Genomic DNA, 23,585 nt, shown 5'->3' with positions numbered 1-23,585 from the left:
TCCAGACCCAAATTCACCAGGCTAGGGTTCACAGGGCCACTAGCATGGAATTTAAACAGGACTATTACAATCTGTTGTGATCTGAGAGCCAAAATGGCTTCTTTCCTTGAAGAAAGAATGAACCTATTGCTTAACTTAGGCAAAACACAAAATCAAGCCAAATGACTTCGAGGATTGCTAGGGGAGCCACACTTGGGATACACAGGTGCTGGGCAGCACCTGGCCAGCTCCACTGCACGATGTGGTGGCTTATCTGATCTTGGGTTCCCTGAAGGCGGCTCTGGAGCTCTCACGCGAGAAGACAGCAACAACAACATGACGTTCCCAGGGAGGAGGAGCCACTGAGAGCCTATGGTAAAGTTGAAGCAGGGAGATGGAATGGCGTGACGGTCATATAGCCAGTAAGTGCAGAGAGAAAAACAGCATCTACCCTCCAGGGCACCAAAGTGACAGTGAGGTCAGCAGAACTGGTATTACGCAGAACTCTTTGTCCTGAGCGCAAACTCAGGAAAAGGATCCTAGAAAAGGATGAAGTGAGGCTGGAGACACTCTAGGGCATAAAATGTCTTCGGGAGCTAAAGCGATTGAATTTAGTAGCAATAAATGAGGTACTCACATGGTGAAATATCCACAAAGTTCGGGTCAATATTATGCAGCAGCTCCATTCTGGGGGATGGGCTTCCTTCGCTAGAAGAGAATTTTTTAGGAAACATTAATTTCCTCTCTTAAATTAAGACGATGACTTTTAATACTTCCTTCCCTTGTACTTATAGGAAATAACAAGCTTGCCAATGCCAATTAACAACTTTGTCATGAATTCAGAGATCTCTAAAGTCTGTAGTTGGTGCATCTTTAACTCATTATTATTTGTCTACATTATAGTAATGACTGAACATCTAATAAAATGGTCAGTCTCAAGCATATGACAATTAAATGATACTCTTAACTGCGACCCTTTGCAATACATGTTGTGGCTGTATTTATGCATGATCGTTCTTTACAAAGCGGAAATGAGAGGGGCACCTGGATGGCTCAGTCGATTAAGCATCTGCCTTCGGCTTCGGTCATGATCCCAGGTTCCTGGGATCGAGCCCCACATCAGGTTCCCTGCCCAGTGGGGAGCCTGCTACTCCTTCTTCCTCTGCCTGCCTCTCTGCCTACTTGTGCTCTCTAGCTCTATGTCAAATAAATAAAACCTTTAAAAATTTTTTAAAGAAAGGGGGAAAAGAGAACTCAAGTCATTCTGTGTACACTTCACATTAACCATTCAGGGGAGATGAGGAAAGAACATCTACCAGGACAGTGGCATCAATACTACAGTCACAACCTATGTTAACGGTGAAAAGAAACTTGGGGATCACAGTCCAACCCCTTATGATATGAGGAAGGCAGACAAAGGTATTGGCCAAATATTAGATCATGTGACTCTCAAAATGGTGTTCTGAAAAAATTGGGAGCATTAGGGCACCTGGGTGGCTCAGTTGGTTAAGCGTCTGACTCTTAGTTTTGGCTCAGGTCATGATCTTGAGGTCATGGGATCCAGGCCCGCATTGGGCTCTGTGCTCAGTGTGGAGTCTCCTTCAGTTTCTCACTCCCTCTCCCTCCTGCTCATTCTCTCTCTCTCAAATAAATAAAATCTTCAAAAAAAATTGGGAACATTACCATCACCAAATGTATGTGGGGTGTACATGATGTACCCAGGACATTTTGCTAGTATAGACTCAACCTTATGTAAAAAATAATTTTAGATGTTGGGAGAGTACTAAGGACTGCTTGATAACCTAATAAAAGGTTGCAAAGTACTATTAACACTGTAGGATTTGTATACACCTGAAAAACCATTAAGGTCCCTGATGTAACCATGAGGACATGTTTTCAGGTGACCCAGTATCCACACCTCAAAATCACAGGTAGCTGTCTTCAGCAGTGGCTTGGGATTTCAAGTCCAGAAAATTTAAAAAAATCTGGGTTGTAATTGGCCATGTTATATTCACCAAGAAAAAAATTTTAAAACAAAATCTAATTTTAAAAAACCCCCAAACTTCAACTACCATCACCATTATACTACAAAATAAAGATTTTTTTTTAAGTGTGGGTGGGTGGTGCATAGAGGGAGAGGGAGAGCAAGAATCTTAAGCAGGCTCCACACCCAGCGGAGGCAGACTCAGGGCTTGGTCTCACAACCCTGAGATCATGAACTGGTCCAAAATCAAGTCAGATGCTTAACCAACTTAGCTACCCAGCACCCCCAAAATAAAGTTAATTCTAATAGTAAAAAAAGGTAAGAAGAATATGATCGCAGAAAAACATGACAGCTCTTCAAACTGAATGTATTTAACTTTTGTATGCTTTCAGATTTCCTTGCTCTTCTCTACTCCATAAAACACCCTAATTAGAGAGTGGGAGGAAATCCACAGGGATGCCCCTAGTCCTGGGGGCACAGGATGCAGCACTGTTGGGGAGGGGGCATATTTCCCAGGAATTTTCTCATTTTCTTCTTGAGGCAATTATCTGATTATGATGAAGACTGCCAACGAGTCCAATTTGACAGGAACTAGGATTTGATTCCAGAAGCTCTGAACGCAAGAAGGGATGATTAGCAAACAAAATGCTGAATGTGAGAAAATCCAAACAGGATGTTGATGATGCAGATGGGGTCTAATTTGTGGGTTTAATGCAAATAAGGTTAAGATCTGGATGATAATAACAGCGAGTAAGTCAGGAGGGGAAATCAGAATGAATGCATTCTATGAAGTTTTCACATTGTTCAGAAGAAGTTAATACTACTAATGAAATATAGGTTCAGCTAAGTAAAATTTGCAGGTTAAAATTCTAAAGTAACTTGAGGGGTGCCTGGGTGGCTCAGTGAGTTAAAGCCTCTGCCTTCGGCTCAGGTCATGACCTCAAGGTCCTGGGATTAAGGCCTGCATCGGGCTCTCTGCTTCTCCTCTCCCTCTGCCTGCCTCTCTGCCTACTTGTGATGTCTCTCTCTCTGTCAAAGAAATACATAGTTAAAAAAAAAAAAGAATTACTTATTTTAAAATTTATTTTAGAGAAAGACAGCAAACAGGGGGAGGGGTAAGGGACAGAAAGAATCCTGAAGTAGACTCCCCACTAAGCATGGAGCCTGACATGGGGCTTGGTTTCAGGAGCCAGAGATCATGACCCAAAGTGAAACCAAGAGTTGACTGCCCAACTAACTGAGCTCCCAAATTCCCGAGGTCTCTGGTCCATTTTAAGTTAATTTTTGTGTGTGCTGTGAGGTAGGGATCCAATTTCATTCTTTTGCATTGGATATCCACTTATTCCAGTACCATTTATTGAGAAGATTATGCCTTCCCAATTGAATTATCTTGATACCTTTGTCACATATGCAGCTGATGCTAACACACAGCTCAGGGTGAGAATCGCTAATCCTGAGCCTTGTTCTGTGAAATCAACACATTTGATTATATGTTCTAAATTCTTCGTTTTCTTCTAGAGAGGAAAAGATGGGTGACTAGCTCCTAGGACACTAAGGTAATGAGTCCATGTATAATTACAATGGCTTCCCCTTGAAAGGAAGTCCTAGTTCCTCAGAAAGTATCGTAAGAGAACCATTGATAACTTCCTACAATCAGTCCCTTTAACTTGCCTCTGTATAGGGATATAAGTACTTTGAACATATCTCTTTTTGTATATGATACAATTTCTTCCTGCACTGAAGTGAGATGGGGAAAAAAAAACCCACTTTGCCTGTTTGTGACAGTTTTCAACAACATCAACTGTGTGATCATAATCTTACAAATAAACAGTGGCTTCATCAAACTCATAAATGCTTATGGGACTCATTATTGCTCTATTATACCAGGTATTAGCTTCTATCTTCTATACATACCTATGCATTTATAGGTAATGCTACCAATACTGCAGCATTTCATGATTATTTGTATATTATACTGTTCCCAAGTCATATTTCCATATAACAAAAGTACTAGAAAGTGGACACTGAGCTCTTTTGGTAATTTATGGTCCTCCTCCCAACCAGTTCTAAAGGCCTCACTCTCTCACATGCAGTCCTGCACTGTCTTTAATGGCACAGGCTTTCAGGGTCTGCATCTCAAGTCCACAAGGTTATATAAACTAGAGCCTTTCTTCTTCACCAGCAGAATGTGGATAAAAGTATCCGATTCTCCAGAATTGTTAGGAGAATTAAATGAGGCAGTGTACATAAAGCACACCGACATAAAGTTTGGTATAGAGTATGTGCTGAATAAGCCGACAGCTTAAAAACAAGAACAACTTTTATTGTAAAATGTGGATCCTCATTCTACAGACATGGAAATAACATAACCACAATTACAAGACTATAACCCGAGACACAGATATAAGAATAATATGTAGAGGGGCTCCTGGGTGGCTCAGTGGGTTAAAGCCTCTGCCTTCGGCTCAGGTCATGATCCCAGGGTCCTGGGATCGAGCCCCGAGTTGGGCTCTCTGCTCAGTGGGGAGCCTGCTTCCCTTCCTCTCTCTCTGCCTGCCTCTCTGCCTACTTGTGATCTCTCTGTCAAATAAATAAATAAAATATTTTTTTAAAAAAGAATAATATGTAGATACAAGGAGACATTAATATTCCCATCCATTCTTCTTGCTGGCAATAATTCCCCTCATGAAATATACTGGTGTAGTTATAACTTTAATTTCTTTTGTTTTTTTAATGCACTGCTATGTTTATTGCAAAGTTAATTACAATAGCTGAATTATGGAAGCAATCCAACGTCCATCAATAAATGAATTGATAAGGAAGACAATTTATCTATATCTATATACACACACACATATTTCAGTCAATGAAATATTAGTCATAAAAATGAATAAAAGCTCACTTTTTAGAATATGGATGAATTCAGAGAGCATAATGCTAAGTGAAGCAAACCAGTCAGAGAAAGACATACCATATGCTTTTTAAAAAATTAATTTATTTATTTTCAGAAAAAACAGTATTCATTTTTTTTTCACCACACCCAGTGCTCCATGCAATCCGTGTCCTCTATAATACCCACCACCTGGTACCCCAATCTCCCACCCCCCCCGTCACTTCAAACCCCTCAGATTGTTTTTCAGAGTCCCTAGTCTCTCATGATTCACCTCTCCTTCCAATTTACCCCAACTCCCTTCTCCTCTCCAACTCCCCATGTCCTCCATGCTATTTGTTATGCCATTGCACTCCTGGGTATTTACCCCAAAGATAACTTTAATTTCTAAGACATGTTACAATATTCCCTCCCATGTGAGAGTCTCATTTTAGAAATGTGTGTCAAATATAGCTAAGTCACACAGTCTACTCACCATGAACTGCATATAAAAAAGATACAGCATCATCTGTTATCCAGGGATTTTCCCCTATTTTTCAGATGTGGTATAGTTTGCTGTACAAGTAACACTATCTTTGTTAGACTGTGGATTCCATTTGTGGCATTTAAATCTCTGAATGATGACGGATGATGTTCATGGGAAATGATTTTCCAACAATGATACAAGTTAATGCAATGACCTCGTTTTATTACCACAAGGTAGCATGGGTTTTTACTATGGCAAATGTTCAGGCTCCAGAGTGATAGGAACAAAGCAGTGTGCTCTAATTAGTTTTTTTCTTCTCTTTCTTTCTTTTTTTAAAATCTTATTTATTTATTTTGCAGAGAGAGAGAGACAGCAAGAGAGGGAATACAAGCAAGGGGAGTGGGGGAGGGAGAAGCAGGCTTCCGGCCTAGCAGGGAGCCAGATGTGGGGCTCGATCCCAGGACCCTGGGATCATGACCTGAGCCAAAGGCAGATGCTTAACAACTGGGCTACAGAGGCGCCCCTCCAATAAGCTTCTGAAGGTAGGCAACTGTGGGACTGTTCAAGGATCCTTATTGCACGATGCTCACTAGACACCCAGCTTAAATGAATGACAACGGCAAGGAGTAGGCAAATAAATACGTAAAGAAAAAGAACTGTTGTTCACATTGACCACTAAGGACAGAAAGCCATCTCTAAACCGGTGAAATGGGCAGGTTTCATCCATGCCCATAACAACTACACTGGAGTGATCTGGGGGTTTCCTTGTTTTGGCCAGGTATTAATGAGCATTGATTATGTGCCACGTATCATTTTAAATGCTTTGCCCATATTATCATATTGAATCCTTGACACTGCGACACAGGTATAACATAGGCACAGACCAGTTAAGTGACTTACAGGATCATGTGGTTGAACAGGGGATGGAACTGGCTTTGAAACTCGGGCAGAGTTTCAGACTGACTCCTGAATTCCTCACTTCTAGCTACTATTTAAATTTGTCTTCTTAGCAAGATGCAGACATGGCCTCAGTTTCTCCTTGAATGTCCTACATTTCCATTCATTCAGCTTATCTTTAAGACTCCATTACCAAATATCTCTAGTAACTTCAAATGCCTCTATTAACAAGAGACAGAATCCTTTTCTCCATCTTCTTCTGTTACAAACGTGTATAAAATGGTATACAGTTAAATATCTTTTTATAAAATATTTTACTTATTTATTCATCAGAGAGAGAGAGTGAGTGAGCACAAGCAGGGGGAGAAGCAGGCTTCCCATCAAGCAGGGAGCCCAGTGTGGGGCTCAAACCCAGGACACCGGGATCATGACCAGAGTCGAAGGCAGATGTTTAACCCACTGAGCCAGGCATCCCCAAGTTAATTATCTTTGATGACATTTTAGTATTCAATATTAATTGACCTCAAATTTCATATTCTCTGGATTAGCTTTAAAAATAATAGGGCAAGAAGACACTGATCAGATCAGTAACTAGTTTCCAATATGTTATAAATATTTTCTCAAAGTCTACAGTTTCAGACACTGAGATCACAGCCCTGTCCATTTATAAATAGAGTTTCCAGTTTTTGACTTTCATTTTCCAACTAGTTGAAGGGTGGGGCAATAAAATATTTCCCATAAATAAATGAAATGCTTTTATATCCCATATTCATTTTACCATGAGCTGCTGGCCATCTGTCATAAAAGACACACCCTAAAAAGCAGTATCAAATTTTCAGAAACAGAAATAGCCATGATGATATTTTCTGAGAAGAAATTTTGAAAAAAAAAAAAAGTTACTGATTAAAAAATTCACAATATGGTGAGTGCTGTGAAGTGTGTAAGCCTGACAATGCATAGACCTGTACCCCAGGGCAAATAATACATTATATGTTGATAAAAATAATTTTTAAAAAATTCAAGACACACCCAGAGTAATGTCCATCCTGTCTTCTCTTCATGAGCAATGTCATCATTGTTACTATCTTCATCTCAAGCTACTGAGTCATGACTGTGTTCCAGGCACTGTGCTGGGTGTTTTATACATACTCTTCACTAAACCCTCACCTAAGTGCCTATGAGTTAGGTCGTTACATTTTACACAGGAAGGAACTAACAGATGCAACTGTTAAGTAACTTGCCCAAGGTCACACAAATAATAAATGGGGAGGATAAGATTTGAATCACATCTAACCACAGAGTTCACTTTTTTTAGCCATTATACAATTGATCCTCCAACAATGTAAGGGTTAGGGGCTCTGACCCCCTGGGCAGTCAAAAATCCATGTACAAGTTTTGACTCCCCCCAAAACTAACTATTAGTAGCTTACTACTGATCAGAACCCTTACTGATAACATAAACAGTAGATTAACATATATTTTTAATGTTATGTGTATTATATACTGTGTTCCTACAATCATGTAAACTAAAAAAGAAATGCCATTATGAAAATTGTAAGGAAGGGCACCTGGATGCCTCAGTGGGTTAAGCCTCTGCTTTTGGCGCAGGTCATGATCTCAGGGTCTTGGGATCAAGCCCCACATCGGGCTCTCTGCTCGGCGGGGAGCCTGCTTCCCCCTCCCCCCGCCTGCGTCTCTGTGATCTCTCTGCCTCTCTGTGATCTCTCTCTCTGTCAAATAAATAAGTAAAATCTTAAAAAAAAAAAAAAAAGAAAACCATAAGGAAATACATTTACTGTACTATACTGTATTTGTATTAAAAAAATCCATGTATAAGTGGACGCAGACAGTTTCAAACCTGTGTTGTTCAAGGGTCAGTGTACCAGTGAAATTCCTGGTGGGGCTTCTTTTCCCTGTTATGTGGGTCCAGGTGATATAAGGTTTCTGTAAATCTCATGCTCCTTGAAAAGCCATTTTAACATGCAAACATAACCATGAATAAAGAGTTTAGGCATGGAAATTATAAGATTTTGACTAAATTTGGTGAGGAAATATATAACTTAAATTCATTTGACATAGAGTTATATATGGAGAGATTATTTTCATGGATATTTTTATTAAGAAATCTTATTAAATTTTTAAAGTAGGCTACTAAAGAAATAAGTAGTATTAAGAATAACTGAATCACTCCCTTAAGTATAGTCTTTTCCTATTCATTACTGAAAAATAATTAGTAGGACTTCTGGATTAGTATCAGGGCAAACTAGCAAGGCCTAATATGCCTTTCTTCCAATTTCTATGATAATACCCATGAAGAATTACAAAAAGATGAAAACTGGCAAGAGCGCCGGAAACTAAAGAGAAGACCAGATGCCAAAGTCTCCAGGGGATTTTCACTAATGCCAGTGTTGAAGAGATTAACAACACATTCTTGGATTCTACCATAAGAATCAAAACCTGATCCCAAAGAAAACAGAAAAAAGACAGATTCGCTTTGTCTACTTCTAGCTATGGGACTCCGAGGTTGCCCTAAAGAAAAAAGGGTCAATGATCTCCTAAGAGCTGTCTTCAGAACTAGCCCATCAGGTTTTTCTTCCTTCACTCCCAACTACATCCCCCTCTATGTCCACCCAGGCAGCAAACACTAGACTACACAAGAGGAAACAGAAGAAACGAGGCATAACATGTAGTATCCTTGCATGAGAGGTCACCTAACCAAAAAACCAAAAAACCAAACAACAACAACAACAAAAAAAACAAAACCCAAATCTGAACCAACCCTTAGAGCGCTACATATTGTGGACTTAGGGTAGAAGCTCTCTCTCTCTCTCTCTTTTTTTTTTAAAGACATTTATTTGAGAGAGAGAGAGCGCGCGCGCACAAGCGGTAGAGAAGGGGCAGAGGCAGAGGGAGAGGCAGACTCCCGCTGAGCAGGAAGCCCGATGCGGGACTCAATCCCAGGATCCCCAAGACCATGACCTGAGCTAAAGGCAGACACTTCACTGACTGAGCCACCCAGGTGCCCCAGTGTAGAAGCTGTTTTATAAAAAAGGTTGGTAAAGTAGAGAATAAAAAAAAAAATACATCATTCCTTAAATATTTTGCTTTGACTTAAAAACACATACCTATTCAGATGGCAGTCTTTGAATGCAGGGCTACTGGTTAGAATACTCTACCATCCTTATTTCGTCAACCATACTTACAATGCTTCTTTATAGTTCCTACGGCTTTTTAAAAAAAACTTTTTATTTAAATTCAATTTAGCTAATATACACTCTATTATTAGTTTCAGGGATAGAATGTAGTGATTCATCAGTTGCATGTAACACCCTAGTGCTGTTTTTCTTAAACTGGAGAAGAGCCTAAGAACATGTGACTTTCCAGATTTCCACAAAAAAATGGTGGCCATCTAAATTTTAATCTCTCTACATATTCTCTTTAGAAACCATATGGAAAAGGAAGGGTGACTCGATCAGTTAAGTGTCTGCCTTTGGCTCAGGTCATGATCCGAAGGTCCTGGGATCAAGCCCCACATCAGGCTTCTTGTTCAGTGAGGAGACTGCTTATCTCTCTCTCTCCCTCTCTCTCTCTCTCTTGCCTAAGCCTACAACATAAGTGGGAGACAGAACATGTTTAAACCCTGAGAGGTTGTGAGGAAATAATCATCTGAGACCTGAAGAGTCAGTGCGAGTGTCAACCAGGGCAGAGTCAGGTTGGCGTCATTCAAAAGAGGATGAGGGGGCACAAGAGGGGAAGGACTCAGACTGCACCTAGTAAATTAAACCCCAGGGATAGAGGATTGAGATACAGGTCGACACCAAGTGGATCAGAGGACTGGCCCCCGGGGAGTCCAAGGGGAGGGCTTGGACAGTGTGCAGGACAAGAGTGATGGTCTCAGGCGGTAGCAATCTTACAGGAGCAGTTGAAGAAGAAGTGTCTTGCGGAAAGTGAATGGTAAAGGGGAAAAAGGAAGAGGCAAAGATCAGGGTCCTACTGACACAACCTAGTATCACAGAATCACAAGGAGGGAGACCAGAAAGGGGCAACGTTTATTTTAAAAAGTGCACTTTGCTATAGCAGTAGAAGAAGGAGTTCTTGAACTAAGAACTAAATTATACTCTCAAAAGCCCACCCCCTTAGAATGCCTGCTATTACAGGTCCAGGAAAAGCTGACATATGAAAACGTGAACAGCAAAAGCATCTAAATAAAGTTACCATAGGAGTTTAAAAAAGAGGAGATGAGAATTCAAAACTTTTGGCAAATGAAAACATTGCCCCCATTATGTCAAAAAGAAAGAAAGAAGAATAAAAAGCACCACAATGCAGAAGAAAACTGTTACATGTTATTTCAACATGAATTAAACACAGTTAAATCAGCAACTACCAATATAAAAAAATATGAGTCAACAAATTTTAAACTCTGACACTGAACTAAGAAACTAAAAGAAAAGACAAAAATCTCAGAAAGGAAGGGATAGTATGTATATATATCCCAGTATGTATAACTGAAAGTATATGAGGCATATAGAGAATAAAAATGAAAAGAGAGAAGATAATTCAGAATAAAGAAAAAGGATCAGAGAGAAACAGAAATAAAAGACATGTAAATAAGATTTAGTAATATTTATAATTGCAGTCCCTGAGAAAGAAACACAACAGTGAAATATAGTATTTAAAACTATAGTTCAAAAGTCTCTGAAATAAAAGATCTGAATTAACAGATTGAAAGAATTCACTGTATATCTAAGAATTTACAGGGTTCCCTTCGAGACAGAGCTAGTAAAAGTCTTAGGCTTTAAATCATAATAATAATAAAAATCTTCTGAGCCTTCAGGCAAAAAGACGAAGTCACTTGAAAAAAATCAAATCAAATCATGTTGACATTAAATGTATCAACAGCATCATAAAAAGCAAATAAAAGTGGGGTAATATTTTTAAGAAATTCAAGGAAACAAAGTCTGAGACAAGGATTTCATATCAGTTGAACTGTTTTCAATTATGTTGTAGAAAATGCTTTAATAAATAGTTAAGAATTCAAAGAATCCTGAGAAATCTATTAAAGAATTAATTCTTCCAACTAAGAGATAATTGAGAACATTTTAGAAATTCAGAAGTGGTTAGCATGGAATATATTTATGTAGATCTAAGAACAAAACAAAATTGTGAATAAGGACAGAAGAACAGTATTCTATATATTGTATGTTCTGACCAGGTAGAAATCATACAACTAAGAATAAGACTGGAAGAGACACACAAAAGCACTGAGTTAAATACACTACTTAATTTCCTTATCGGTAATAGGTAGGAGTCAAAGATGCCATTGGAAGCTCACAAACCAAATAGCATAACCTAAGTAAAAAAGGAGGGCTAAGGGGCGCCTGGGTGGCTCAGTGGGTTAAAGCCTCTTCCTTTGGCTCAGGTCATGGTCCCTGGGATTGAGCCCAGCATCGGGCTTTCTGCTCGGCGGGGAGCCTGCTTCCTCCTCTCTCTCTGCCCGCCTCTCTGCCTGCTTGTGATCTCTGTCAAATAAATAAATAAAAATCTTAAAAAAAAAAGGGCTAAAGAATTATATATAGATCCTCTAATAAAACCACTTTAAATTGAAAATATAATACAGTGAAAATTCATTTAATACACCCAACCTATGGAACACCATAGCCTAGCCCATCTCAAATGTGCTCGGAACACTCATATTAGCCTCAGATGAGGGCAGATCATCTAACACAAGCCTATCTTATAATAAAGTGTTAAATATCTCATATAATTTAATAAATACTGTACTGCAGGTGAAAAATAGAATAGTTGTCAACATATTGGTTGTTAACCCTCATGACCACAGGGCGGCCTAGGAGCTGGGGCTTGCTAGGAGCTCTCTTGCAGCATCACAAGAGAGATCATACCGCATATTACTACACTGGGAAAAGAGCAAAAGCCAGACTTTGATGTATGGTTTCTACTGAATGCGTATCACTTTTGCACCCTCATAAAGTCAAAATCATAAATCAGGGACAATGTGTAAAAATATTAGGATAGGGCGCCTGGGTGGCTCAGTGGGTTAAACCTCTGCCTTCGACTCAGGTCATGATCTTGGGGTCCTGGAATCGAGCTCCGCATCGGGCTTTCTGCTCAGCGGGGAGCTTGCTTCCCCCTCTCTCTGCCCATCTCTCTGCCTACTTGTGATCGCTCTTTCTCTGTGTCAAATATATAAATAAAATCTTAAAAAAAAAGATAATTAGGATAAAGGGGAACACTAGAAGAGCACACAAATCATTCTAAATATTAAAAGAACTAAAAAATCAAAGGTCAAAGATAAGAATAAGTATAACATAAAATGATACAACAAAGGTAGGGATAAAAATACCAGTCACCAAGAAAAGCCCAACAGTATACCTAACAAGTATAGAAACGCATTCTTTTCAAGTTCAGGGGCAGGGACAACAACAAAGATCATATGTAGAGCCAAGGTCAAATTCAAAATCACTCAATAATATAAAGTATGTCCTCCGACCACACGGAACGGAACTAAAAATCAATAACTACAGAAAACCCAATGTATTTATAAATTAACACACTTCTAAACACTTAGGTCAGAGAAGAAATCATTTGTACCATCCCCACTGTTATATCTACCACTAATTTTGACATAAATTCTACCTTGTCAGATACCAAGATTAGAATCTCAGTTTTCTTTTTGTTTGCAGGCAAACTCTTATTGTAATGGTGCTTACCAGAAGACAATAAAGCAATTGAACAGAATCTTGAGGAGAAGAGATTTGGCAAGAATTGTCAGATTATTATTTATGTTTGAAGGTAATAGATATTTCATATGGAAAGATTAAAAAAAAAAACAAACCCTTAAGCCTGGGTGGCTCAGGCAGCTAAGCATCTGACTCTTGGTTTCCGCTCAGGTCACGATCTCAGGGCCCTGAGATTGAGTCCCACATCAGGCTCTGGGCTTAGCCGTGGGCTGCCTGTCCCTCTCCCTCTGCTTCTCCCCAGGACCCTCACTCTCTCTCAAATAAATATAATCTTAAAAACAAAACAAAACACCCTCATCATTTATGTACTTCTACTGAAAATTGCTTTAAAATATAAAGCAGCCAACCAAAAGATTTATTAAAATTAAGAACTGGAGGACGGCAAAGCTACATAATAAAAGGAGTGTTGGTAACATTAAAGACAATTAAGCATACAGATCAACATAGGTAACTTCTCTACGTGTGATTACGAAGTTGAATACAGAAGAAAAAACTTTTTGAAAAGAAGAGTTAAAAGATTTATAATAGTCTGCTTCAGAAAGCTGGGTCTAAGATCCCAGATTAAATTAACAAGCACTTGAAAGTGGAAAATAAGCTGAAAAATATTGATCAAGAAAGTAAAGACACAATAAAATTTTTTTTGAGTATTTCTGCCTCCAGCTAAGATGGACTAGCATGCAGGGTGGACATAACCTCCTACCTAAAACAACCTAAAGAAAAACTGACAGAATGTATGGAATAACAGTTTTCAAAACAGGGACTCTCAGGCAAAGGACAGCGATCTCTAAGGGGTAGGAAAAAAAGGAGGTGAATCTTACCATTAAACTCAGCTTAAAGTCACCTTGAGAGAGTTTTCAGACCCTGGAGCAGAGAATGGGAATTGAGACATAGCCCAGTGGACTGCCTGAGTTCAGGAGGCAGAGCTGAGGGTCCAGAGAAACCAAGGGATCTCAAATTCATAGGATGGAGTACCAAAGAGAAAGCTGCCCAGAAAGAAATTCTCAGGGGGGCCCTTAAAGTATTTAGCTAAGCACTGATCAGATATAGTTGAGGGAACTACCTCAAACTGAGGAAAGAACCATGTGAAAAGATGAAAGGGAACAGTGCCCAGTGTTCATACAGACTTGGGACCAGCACGTGCTCCCTACAGCCAGATTCGCAGGACACTGGGTAGATTACTGGGGAGGTTCTGACTCAGTAGTGGAGAAAAAATAGCCCTAGACTGAGCACAGGTCTGGACCTGTCTAATAAATTACAATGCAACAACCAGAAGAATCAAACTACGTTTCTAAGTAACTACATCTCAGAACAAAGCAAGATTTATAACAATACATAAATATCTAGCACCTAACAAGGTCAAATACACAAAGTCTATGTGCATCAAATCAAAGATTAAAAGTCGTGGAAGCATGACCCATAGTAGAGAGAATAATCATTCCGTCATAATCAACCCAGAACTGACATGGATGCTGGAATTAGCAGGAATCATTGAAAGTTATTTTAGGGGCGCCTCAAGGGCTCAGTTGGTTAAGCGTCTGCCTTCAGCTCAGGACATGATCCTGGGGTCCTGGAATCGAGTCCCCTGTCAGGTTCACTACTCAGTTTGGAGCCTGCTTCTCCCTTTCCCTCCCTCTGCCCCTCCCCACACATGCCCCACCACATCACTCATGCTCATGCTCTCGCTCTCTCTCATGTGCTCTCTCTCAAGTGAATAAATAAGAAAATCTTTAACAATGACAAAAAAGTTATTTCGACTATATTCTGTATGTTCATAAAGTTACCTAGAGACATGGAAGATATAAAAAAGACCCAAATGAACCTCTAGAAATGAAAACCTACAAAGGGTGAGATGAAAAATAGACTGAAGAGAATTAATGGAAGATTAGGGATTGAGGAAAAAAAATTGCAGGCACAGCAATAGAATCTATCCAACATGAAATACAGAGGAAAAAATAATGTTTAAAAAAAAAAATGAAGGGGTGCCTGGGTGGCTCAGTGGGTTGAAGCCTCTGCCTTCGGCTCAGGTCATGATCTCTGCTCAGCTCTCATGCCTCCCCGCTCTCTCTGCCTGTCTCTCTGCCTACTTGTGATCTCTGTCTGTAAATAAATAAATAAAATCTTTCAAAAAAAAAAAAAAAAGGCTGCTATCTCCATTCTTCCCAAATTTAATTTTCCAGGTTTAATCTCATTCAACCTAGTATATAAAAAGCTTTTTTTTTTTAATTTAACAAAATAATTCTAGAGCCCAGAAAGAAATTTAAAAAGTGGGACTAATCAAGAAAATTTTGTAAAGAAAACAGAATGGAGACGTGGATAACTATTTCTACCAGGTATTTAAACATACTCTAAAATGTATATTATAACAGATTACACATTACAACAGTGAAGTGTTAACATGAGAACAGCTAAGTCAGCAGACTAAACCAGAGAGCACCAAGACAGAAGACAGGAGTAATAAGAACTTAAAATACAATTAAAGTGGTACTACAAGTCAGTGAAAACAGAAACATTCAATACTACTACTACTACTACTACTGATGTCAATATTATTCAATAATTTTTCAGTAATCAGTCTGGGTTGTTTTGGTAATACTTGAAATGAAGTATCATTTTAGTTCAGAGGTTGTTGACCTTTGGCTCATTGACCATTATGTTTCACTGGCCTTCATGGTATTTTCCCTTCAGTTTTCCTCTTGAAATTGAAACCATCGTGGGTTGTTATTGTTGTTAGCTTTTATGTATTTATTTGAGAGAGAGTGTGGGCACAGGGGCAGACAGGGAGGTAAAGGGAGAAGCAGGCTCCCCACTAAGCAGGGAGACCAATGCAGGGCTGGATCCCAGGACCCTGAGATCATGACCTGAGCCAAAAGCAGATGCTTAACCAAATGAGCTACCCAGGTGCCCCAAGTTTTAAGTTTTTAAGTTATTAAGTTTTTAAAATATTTTATATCATCAGATAATATTTGCTTGTCACTATTGTCATGTTATAACATCATGAAGAGTTTCCCATTAATAAGAAAGAAAAAAGGTACCTACCATTATGATTAGGGGGTCCTGTTTTTGTTTACATAAGTATAATAAAGTATAAAATAAGTTTTAAAAAAGCAAGAGAAAAAACACTGTGAGATATTGATCATTTGAAATGTCTTAATACAACCTATAGGCTGCTTACCACATTGAAAGGCAGAAAAAACTGTATAGAACTAGAAAGAACCTGGAGAAGCTGTGTCTTTACAGATGAAAACATGCACTGTGGTTTGAAACAGAAGAAAAACTGAAGCAGTTGAAGGAGCTACTGTTGCAAACAATGTCACTCTCTCCAGAACAGCCAGTTCTTCTAAAATTTTAATATCTGGAAGCAGGTCTAAGAGGAACTGATAACGATACCACTAGCGAAACCTCTGATGCTCACGGCACAGCCAACTCTTATCAGTGGGATTCCTGTTTCAGGAGATCCTTTTGAAATTTTCAAAAATTAGCACTATCTTGAAACTGGCATTCCAAGTAAATACCTGACCGGAAGAAAGTTCCAGAACCCTGGGCACAGATCAAGTGTCTCTGACATTTGGCTGTCCATTTGTTTTCGATGTTTTGGGGAAAGAGGCTCCAGATGTCAATGTGACTGGATGCTTTCTCTGTCAGCAGTCGTGGGTGCCAAAGGTTGCGCCACTCAGAACGAATGATGGCCTGCCTAATGCTGGGAGAAGCATCAACTTCAAGGCCAGAGGGGGTGAGTCATTTTTCAGAGTCTTTCATCAGGAAAGAGGAACTGAAGGAGAATAGTTCTTCACTTACTGAATAGAAATGTGCTGGATTCCCAGAGTAAAGTCTTAAAATACTTAATTAAACTATGGGCAGCCATTTTACTTTTTTTTCAAACAGAAAAGGAAAGCCCACTCTCTCATGGTTTAGCATAGTTGGACAATATTTTTGGCCATATCTCTTGGCTAAAGCCCTGTAGTCTGTATTACATATGCTGCTCAAGAATGGGGAGCTCCTGTTCTATAAGAGATGGGTCGCTGGGAGTTCACTATCCTTCTAACACTGAAGAGAGACTTTCCCCAATCTGGAGTCAAGGATGCCCAAACTTTTTCCAATTTCTTTGCAGGCAGAAGCAAACACGTGCCAAACTTTTAAAGGTTACTCATAATCAATATAATCTTAAGACTGAAATGTGGATATAACATCCAAAATTTGGTGATGTGGACAAACATCAAAGACTTAGACTTTGCCAAAGATAACAGCCTCAGTGAGCCAGGAACAGAAGTAATTCCAACTGAATGCAACTATTTCTCAACTTAAGCCTACCCTTATTTGGCAAAGTGAACTAAAAAGTTTTGACTCCATTTGCTATGGTATACTTTTGCAAGCCAGGATTTTACAACACTTTTGCCACCAAAACAAAACAAAGCCAAAATCAAAACTGGATGTCAAGTATGACTCATATGTTATCATATAAAAACCACTCAAACCTTTCTCCTGCTTCTTTAAGTGAAACTGCAACAGCTTTCACAGTGCAATTAGTGATTAGCTGAAATTGAAGTTCAAGTTTGGCTTTGCTTGGAAATTTTTGTTCTATTTCCTTCTTATCATAAAGTAGGTATTAATCTTTGCATTAAAAATTAATGAGAGAGGGGTATCTGGCTGGCTCAGTCCAAACAGCATCCAAGTCTTGATCCTGGGGTTTTGAGTTTGAGCCCCATACTGGGTATAGAGATTACTTAAAAAAAAAAAAATTACATAAACTTAAAAAAAAAGTAACAGATTTTCTTTGAAAAAATTTATGAGACAGGTATATAAAGAATGTTTCTCATATTTTTCTATGTGTAGCCACATAAGAAAGAATGTATTATCAGTGCTGAATATCACAAAAATTAATTCTTTCCCAACTTTTGTGCATATGTTTAGGTACTTTTCTTGTGTAAATTCACAGCTCTCAGAGTCTCAAAGAGGTCTATGAATAAAAAACCTAGAGAAATAAATATTAGATATTGACCTCACATAACACACATCTCTAAACAGTTCAAGAACCATATGGAAGGAAATCAAAGCAGCACACTTTGAAGAAAATATTTAGAGTATTTCAGGCTGAGCAAAAGTCTTCTGACCAAAAAAGCAAAAAAGAAACTGATTTCAGCAAGAAAACACAAACTTCATTAAATCAATGTAGAAAAGTCACAAACATTTTCAAAAGAGAAAATACAAATGGAATATAAAACATATACAAACTAATTTCTTTAATAACCAAAAAAATGCATGTTAAAATGAGATGATTTTGCTTATGATATTTAACAAAGATGTTTTTAAAAGCTATATAAGGAAAATTTGTGAAGGAGATGAGAATTCTCATACACCAGTAGAGTAAGAGTACATTGGTACTTTCTTGGAACACAATGTTAATGTTATAATGTCTGTCAAATGCTTTCAAAATGATCATCTCTAAATGATGTAAGATATCTCGTATATGCGGAATCTAAAAAACAAAAGTGGGTGGAGCTGGAACTCTTAGAAACAGAGAGTAGAATCGTTGTTGCCAGGGCCTGCAGGGTAGGGGAAATGGGGAGACGTTGGTCAACAATGGGTACAGACTTCCAGCTCTAAGGTGAGTGGGTTCTGAGGGTCTAATGTACAGCATGCTGACTATAGTTAACAATAGGGTATTATATACTAGAAAGTTATTGAGAGAGGAGATTTTAAATGTTCTCCCTGCACACATAAAAATAGTTAACTAGGAGAGGTGACCAACCGGTTAACTAACCTTACTCGGGGGACCACTTTCCTGTATATACGTGTATCAAATGATTATGATGTACATCTTAAATTTACAAAATGTTTTATGTCATGTATACCTCAATAGAGCTAGAAAAATGAAGTTAAGCTATATTACTTTTCCTCACATTATGAATTCGCCAGTTGTAAGTCAGTCAGAGGAGAGAAAAGTGTGAGGTGATGGGTTTAAGTGGATGACAGAACATAAATCACCCAACAAGTCCCTTGAACAGACATCTCTGGTTGCTACTTGTTGCCTCACCATCGAATGATGAAATATAGAAACATTTTAACAAAATTGACCTCAGATTTAACTTGACACCTATCTTCTTCACTCTCCAAAATCAGGCAGACTTTTTCAAGGTCTGTGTTCCACAGCAACACAAGAAAAAAAAGTCAATACGTAGAAGTCATTCTCTAGTTTAACAATTTAATTTTCAATAATTTCTATCTAAGGGGAAAAATCTAAAATATAGACAGGGATTTCATGAAGAAATTCTTTACTCTGGTGTTAATGATAAAAAAATAAAAATCAACCATCTATATTAAGGGAATGATTAAGTGTGTCAGGGTATCTGACAGAATATGCAGTCACTGAAATAATGTTTGCAACGAGTTTCTTGAATGACATGATCAAAAGTGATGATGTGTTAAGTGAGGGAAAAAAAGAGGTAGTAAAAAAATGCCAGGAAGAAAAATTTTAAGGAAATATGACACATGTTTATGGTAGCATGTTTCCAGGTAACATTTGGGTGATTATTTTATTGCCAGTACTTTGCCAATTAACCTCAGTGAGTATATATTACTGACACTCAAGGAAATTTTAAATTAAAAATAGAGTGACCAAGGAACACGTGTACATCTCCCGTTTAGATCACAAGTAGGGGCAGAAATATTTTAAAGAAAAAGAAAAATATCATCTTGTATGAATGAGCAAATAATGAGTATAAACTTTCAAAACAACTAATGAGAGAAAACCTTTTATTTATTTCTTGTCTTAGCTGTTCGATGACATGGTTATGGCTGAGCTCTCTTTAAATGGCAAATCATAAACTGGTCATCAAATCTAAACTGAAAAACCAACTTCTCAGGCAAGAACAGGAGGAGACAATTTGGGGCTGGTTAGGATTTCCCCCCCTGCAAATAGAATGATTTATAAGAAGGACTGAGATAATAGTTGGAAAGTAGGAAAAGGTAAAGAAGGAGCTTCCTGATGCTTCAAATTTTGCTTTTTGAGGAAAGATCTTTTAAATTTGGTAAATTCTCTAAAGAAAACTTGGGAACTTTGAGTTGCAGAATCATTGAAAGAACAAGGATACAAATCAGATTTTCCCCTGGGTCTACAGGAAGTGAAGACCTTCCTCTGTCTCACCTCCTGGATGAGATTCATTACAAAGAAACGAACAGACTCCATGCTTGTGAGAGGCTGAACAGCCCTGCCGAAAGCTCCTTTCATCCATTCCTAAGCTCACAGGAAATTTTAAACTTCAGTGTTAAAACTTTAATAGCTATCAAACTTCCTTTGCATAAGGCAATCTTATGTCGAACCCCACTATTTATTTTTATTTGTGTTTTTATTTTTATTTTTCTAAGATTTTTATTTATTTATTTGATAAACAGAGATCACAAGTAGACAGAGAGGCAGACAGAGAGAGAAGAGGAAGCAGGCTCCCCGCTGAGCAGACAGTCCAACTTGGGGCTCAATCCCAGGACCCTGAGATCATGACCTGAGCTAAAGGCAGAGGCTTCAACCCACTGAGCCACCCAGGTGCCCCCACCATGAAAATAAAGAGGCACCTGCGTGGCTCAGAGGATTTAACCCACTGAGCCATGCAGGCGCCTCTTTATTTTTATTTTTAAGGAGGCTCCCTGGCCAGGGTAGAGCCCAGTGCAGCACTTGAACTTATGGCCCTGAGATCAAGACCTGAGCTGAGATGAACTAAGACACTTAACCATCTGAGCCACTCAGGCACCCCAAACCCTACTATTTTTAATACTGAGTATCACTTACATAAAATTTGATAATATAAAATTTAGAGGTAACCAGTAAATCTAGCACTTGGGATTGGTTAAATGATGGTATATCCAGACTGTGCACTGTGGATTAGAAACCTAAATGTCTACACAGATCAGGTAGCTAACATAAATGAATGAAGTGGGTCTGGGTTGGGATTTGGGGGCAGAGTAGATTAGTGATTTGAAGAGGGAATACTTTAAGGAAGACATCAACTACTTGACTCCTGTCAGTTAGCTTTGTGGAAAGATGGGCCCTTGTGTGGCCAGTCACTTATTTTCTTTTTTTTAAATTTGATTTGGCAATAATATCAAATTTAAAGAAAGTTGCAAAAATAAGAAATAGTAAAACGACACCTATGCCATCTACCCAGATTATCTTATTATTAATATTTGACTCGGTTTGTATTTTTTCTCTCTGTATACATATACAGACACAAAGATACACACTGTGTGTATGTCTTGAAATATAAATTGAAATACATACTCAATTTTTTCTGAACCATTTGAGGAGACGTATTTCCTAAGAATAGAAACCTTACTAGTTTTGAGGGGCGCCTGGGTGGCTCAGTGGGTTAAGCCTCTGCCTTCGGCTCAGGTCATGATCTCAGGGTCCTGGGATCGAGCCCCGCATCGGGCTCTCTGCTCATCGGGGAGCCTGCTTCCTCTTCTCTCTCTGCCTGCCTCTCTGCCTACTTGTGATCTCTCTCTCCCTCTGTCAAATAAATAAATAAAATCTTAAAAAAAAAAAAAAAGAAACCTTATTAGTTTTGAGATGAGGCATCTGGAGTGGAGAGAGCATGAGGAGATTGTCCCCTCCTGGCCCCTAGGGACTAGTCAGTCAGTCACTTTTTCTCCCTCTATAACACCAAACCGAGGTTAAATACTATTGCACTAGACAACTGCCATTCTATCAGTAAAAATAAAAACCTCCAATATATGCATATTTATTTCTAACTTGGATATAGGTACTAATCTTCTAATATATTATTTACCTTATAAGACATATTATTAAGCAAAGGTAAAATAAATTAAAATATAACTTGTAGTTTTCTTCCTGCACCCTTGAAGGTGTGTATGTCCCCACCTTGGGTGCCATTTTTCTATACCATGGCGGCTAAGCAGGAAGAGGACTGCCACCATACCTGAGGCTGAGTCTGGCTTCTGCTTCCTAGTGTACTTCTCTTACTCTTACTGCTCCTAAGTGTACTTCTGCCCGCTCTCTCTACCACAATACGCTGTTTTATTGCCTTCATAGTGTCCATTGCTACCAGAAGTCATCTTGTTTATTTATGTGTTTATTTATTTCTTCTCCCCTCTCCCCTGCCCCCTGCCCCTACCCCCCAACCCTGCTCTACTAGAATATAAGCTCCATGAAAGCCAGGATCTTCCTGTCTTATTTACTCCTAGTTCCTCCACCCCTAAAACAGGGGTGGTTCAAAATGGGTGCTCACTAGATACTCCCTGGCTCACATTCTAGCTCTATCCCTTGCGTGGTCCTCCATTCTCCTAGCAGATGAGAGGGCAGGTCCCCGACCCCTGGCAGGAAGCAAACAATACCCTATACTACCCCTTTGGAAAGATTCTCCGCTTAAAAAAATACCTGTAGAGGATGAGCAGCAGAAGACTATCTTCTTCGCGTAAAACACAGGGCCACAATCTCAAATCCAGGAGTTAAATATATATAATTACAATATTTCTAAAGACATTTCCATCAAAAAAAATTATTTGTTTGTAAGCCAAATTATTTTCATACAAAAGCTATCGTGTTCCCCTCAATCCTGTCAGGCTGTTCTTGCACTTTCTGCAAAAAAGGAAGATGAGCAGGTACCTGATGGTTTTCCACACATCGAAGCCATCCAGAGGTTTGGTGCCATTGGTGCTTCCCCCCGCCAGGGTCACGAGGGTTGGCAGCCAGTCAGAAATGTGGATGAGCTCCCGGTTCTTTATACCCTTCTGTTTCAGCAACGGGCTTGCCACAAAGCCCACCCCTCGGATGCCTCCTTCCCACAGGCTCCATTTTCTTCCTCGGAGGGGCCAATTATTGCCTCCTGCCAAAGTCTGTCCTCCGTTATCTGAAACACAATTAGGTTTTTGCATGAGGACAACGCAAGATACATTTAAGAACAGATGACTTCTATGTTGCTTTTAGATGGTACTTAAGAACTAAAAAAGATGCCCCCTCCTTACTGGCTCCTGTCCCAACCTCCCCTCTCCTGCCCGACACTCCGTCCATTACACAGACATAATCAGAGGGCAGCATGGCACCAATCTGATGTGAGACCTTTGAATCCCCTTGGACAAGGTCTCTGAAAAAAAAGCAAGTCCTCACAGGATATCTGCTTGGGGGAGAGCCCTGTACTAATAATTAACGACTTAGTTGCAAATATACGTGTGTAATTTCATGTAACCAGGTACTTGGAGCCCCTCCCGGTGCACAAAAAGAAACCACAAGTGACATTACACTCAGTGAGTTAAAGCTCCTGATGAGCGGGGACCTTTTAATTTTACTCACTAGGAAAAACTTTCTAACCTTTACACTGGTAACTAAATTAAACTTCTCCTTCCTGGTGATTTGAACTCTTAAGTGTGAAACTTGAACATGTCTCCAGTGGGCTAGACGTTTCTTGTAAACACAGCAGTTGGGTGGAAAAAATAACTGCCAGAAAAATTCCTCCCTTCTTGACAGGATGGCAAGACAAAGCTTCATCTGATGCACTGTGCCAGGGAAGAGAAAGGTTCTCTTCCAAGACAACTGAAGTTGAACCCTGAGGAGAAGTTACAAGAGTGACTGAAATTAAGTATCTTACCAGCTGGGGGGAACTCAGC

General features: G+C 39.1%; 1 protein-coding gene across 2 annotated transcripts in view; it reads right to left on the bottom strand.

The window, feature by feature from the left end:
* ARSB (arylsulfatase B) overlaps positions 1–23,585 on the bottom strand; it is a 168,597-nt gene that overhangs the window by 63,079 nt on the left and 81,933 nt on the right. For both annotated transcript variants that reach the window (XM_045074528.1, XM_045074527.1), the window contains exons 5-6: positions 22,588–22,831; positions 617–687 (exon numbers count right to left, since the gene is read on the bottom strand). In XM_045074528.1, the coding sequence (XP_044930463.1) occupies positions 617–687; positions 22,588–22,831 (315 nt within the window). The remainder of the gene's footprint in view (positions 1–616; positions 688–22,587; positions 22,832–23,585) is intronic.

The sequence above is a fragment of the Mustela putorius genome, unplaced genomic scaffold (genome assembly GCF_011764305.1).
Source record: "Mustela putorius furo isolate JIRA1106 unplaced genomic scaffold, ASM1176430v1.1 tig00537350_pilon_pilon_pilon, whole genome shotgun sequence".
NCBI lineage: Eukaryota > Metazoa > Chordata > Mammalia > Carnivora > Mustelidae > Mustela > Mustela putorius.
Note: the sequence above shows the minus strand (reverse complement) of the source record. Positions and strands in the feature narration are given on the sequence as shown.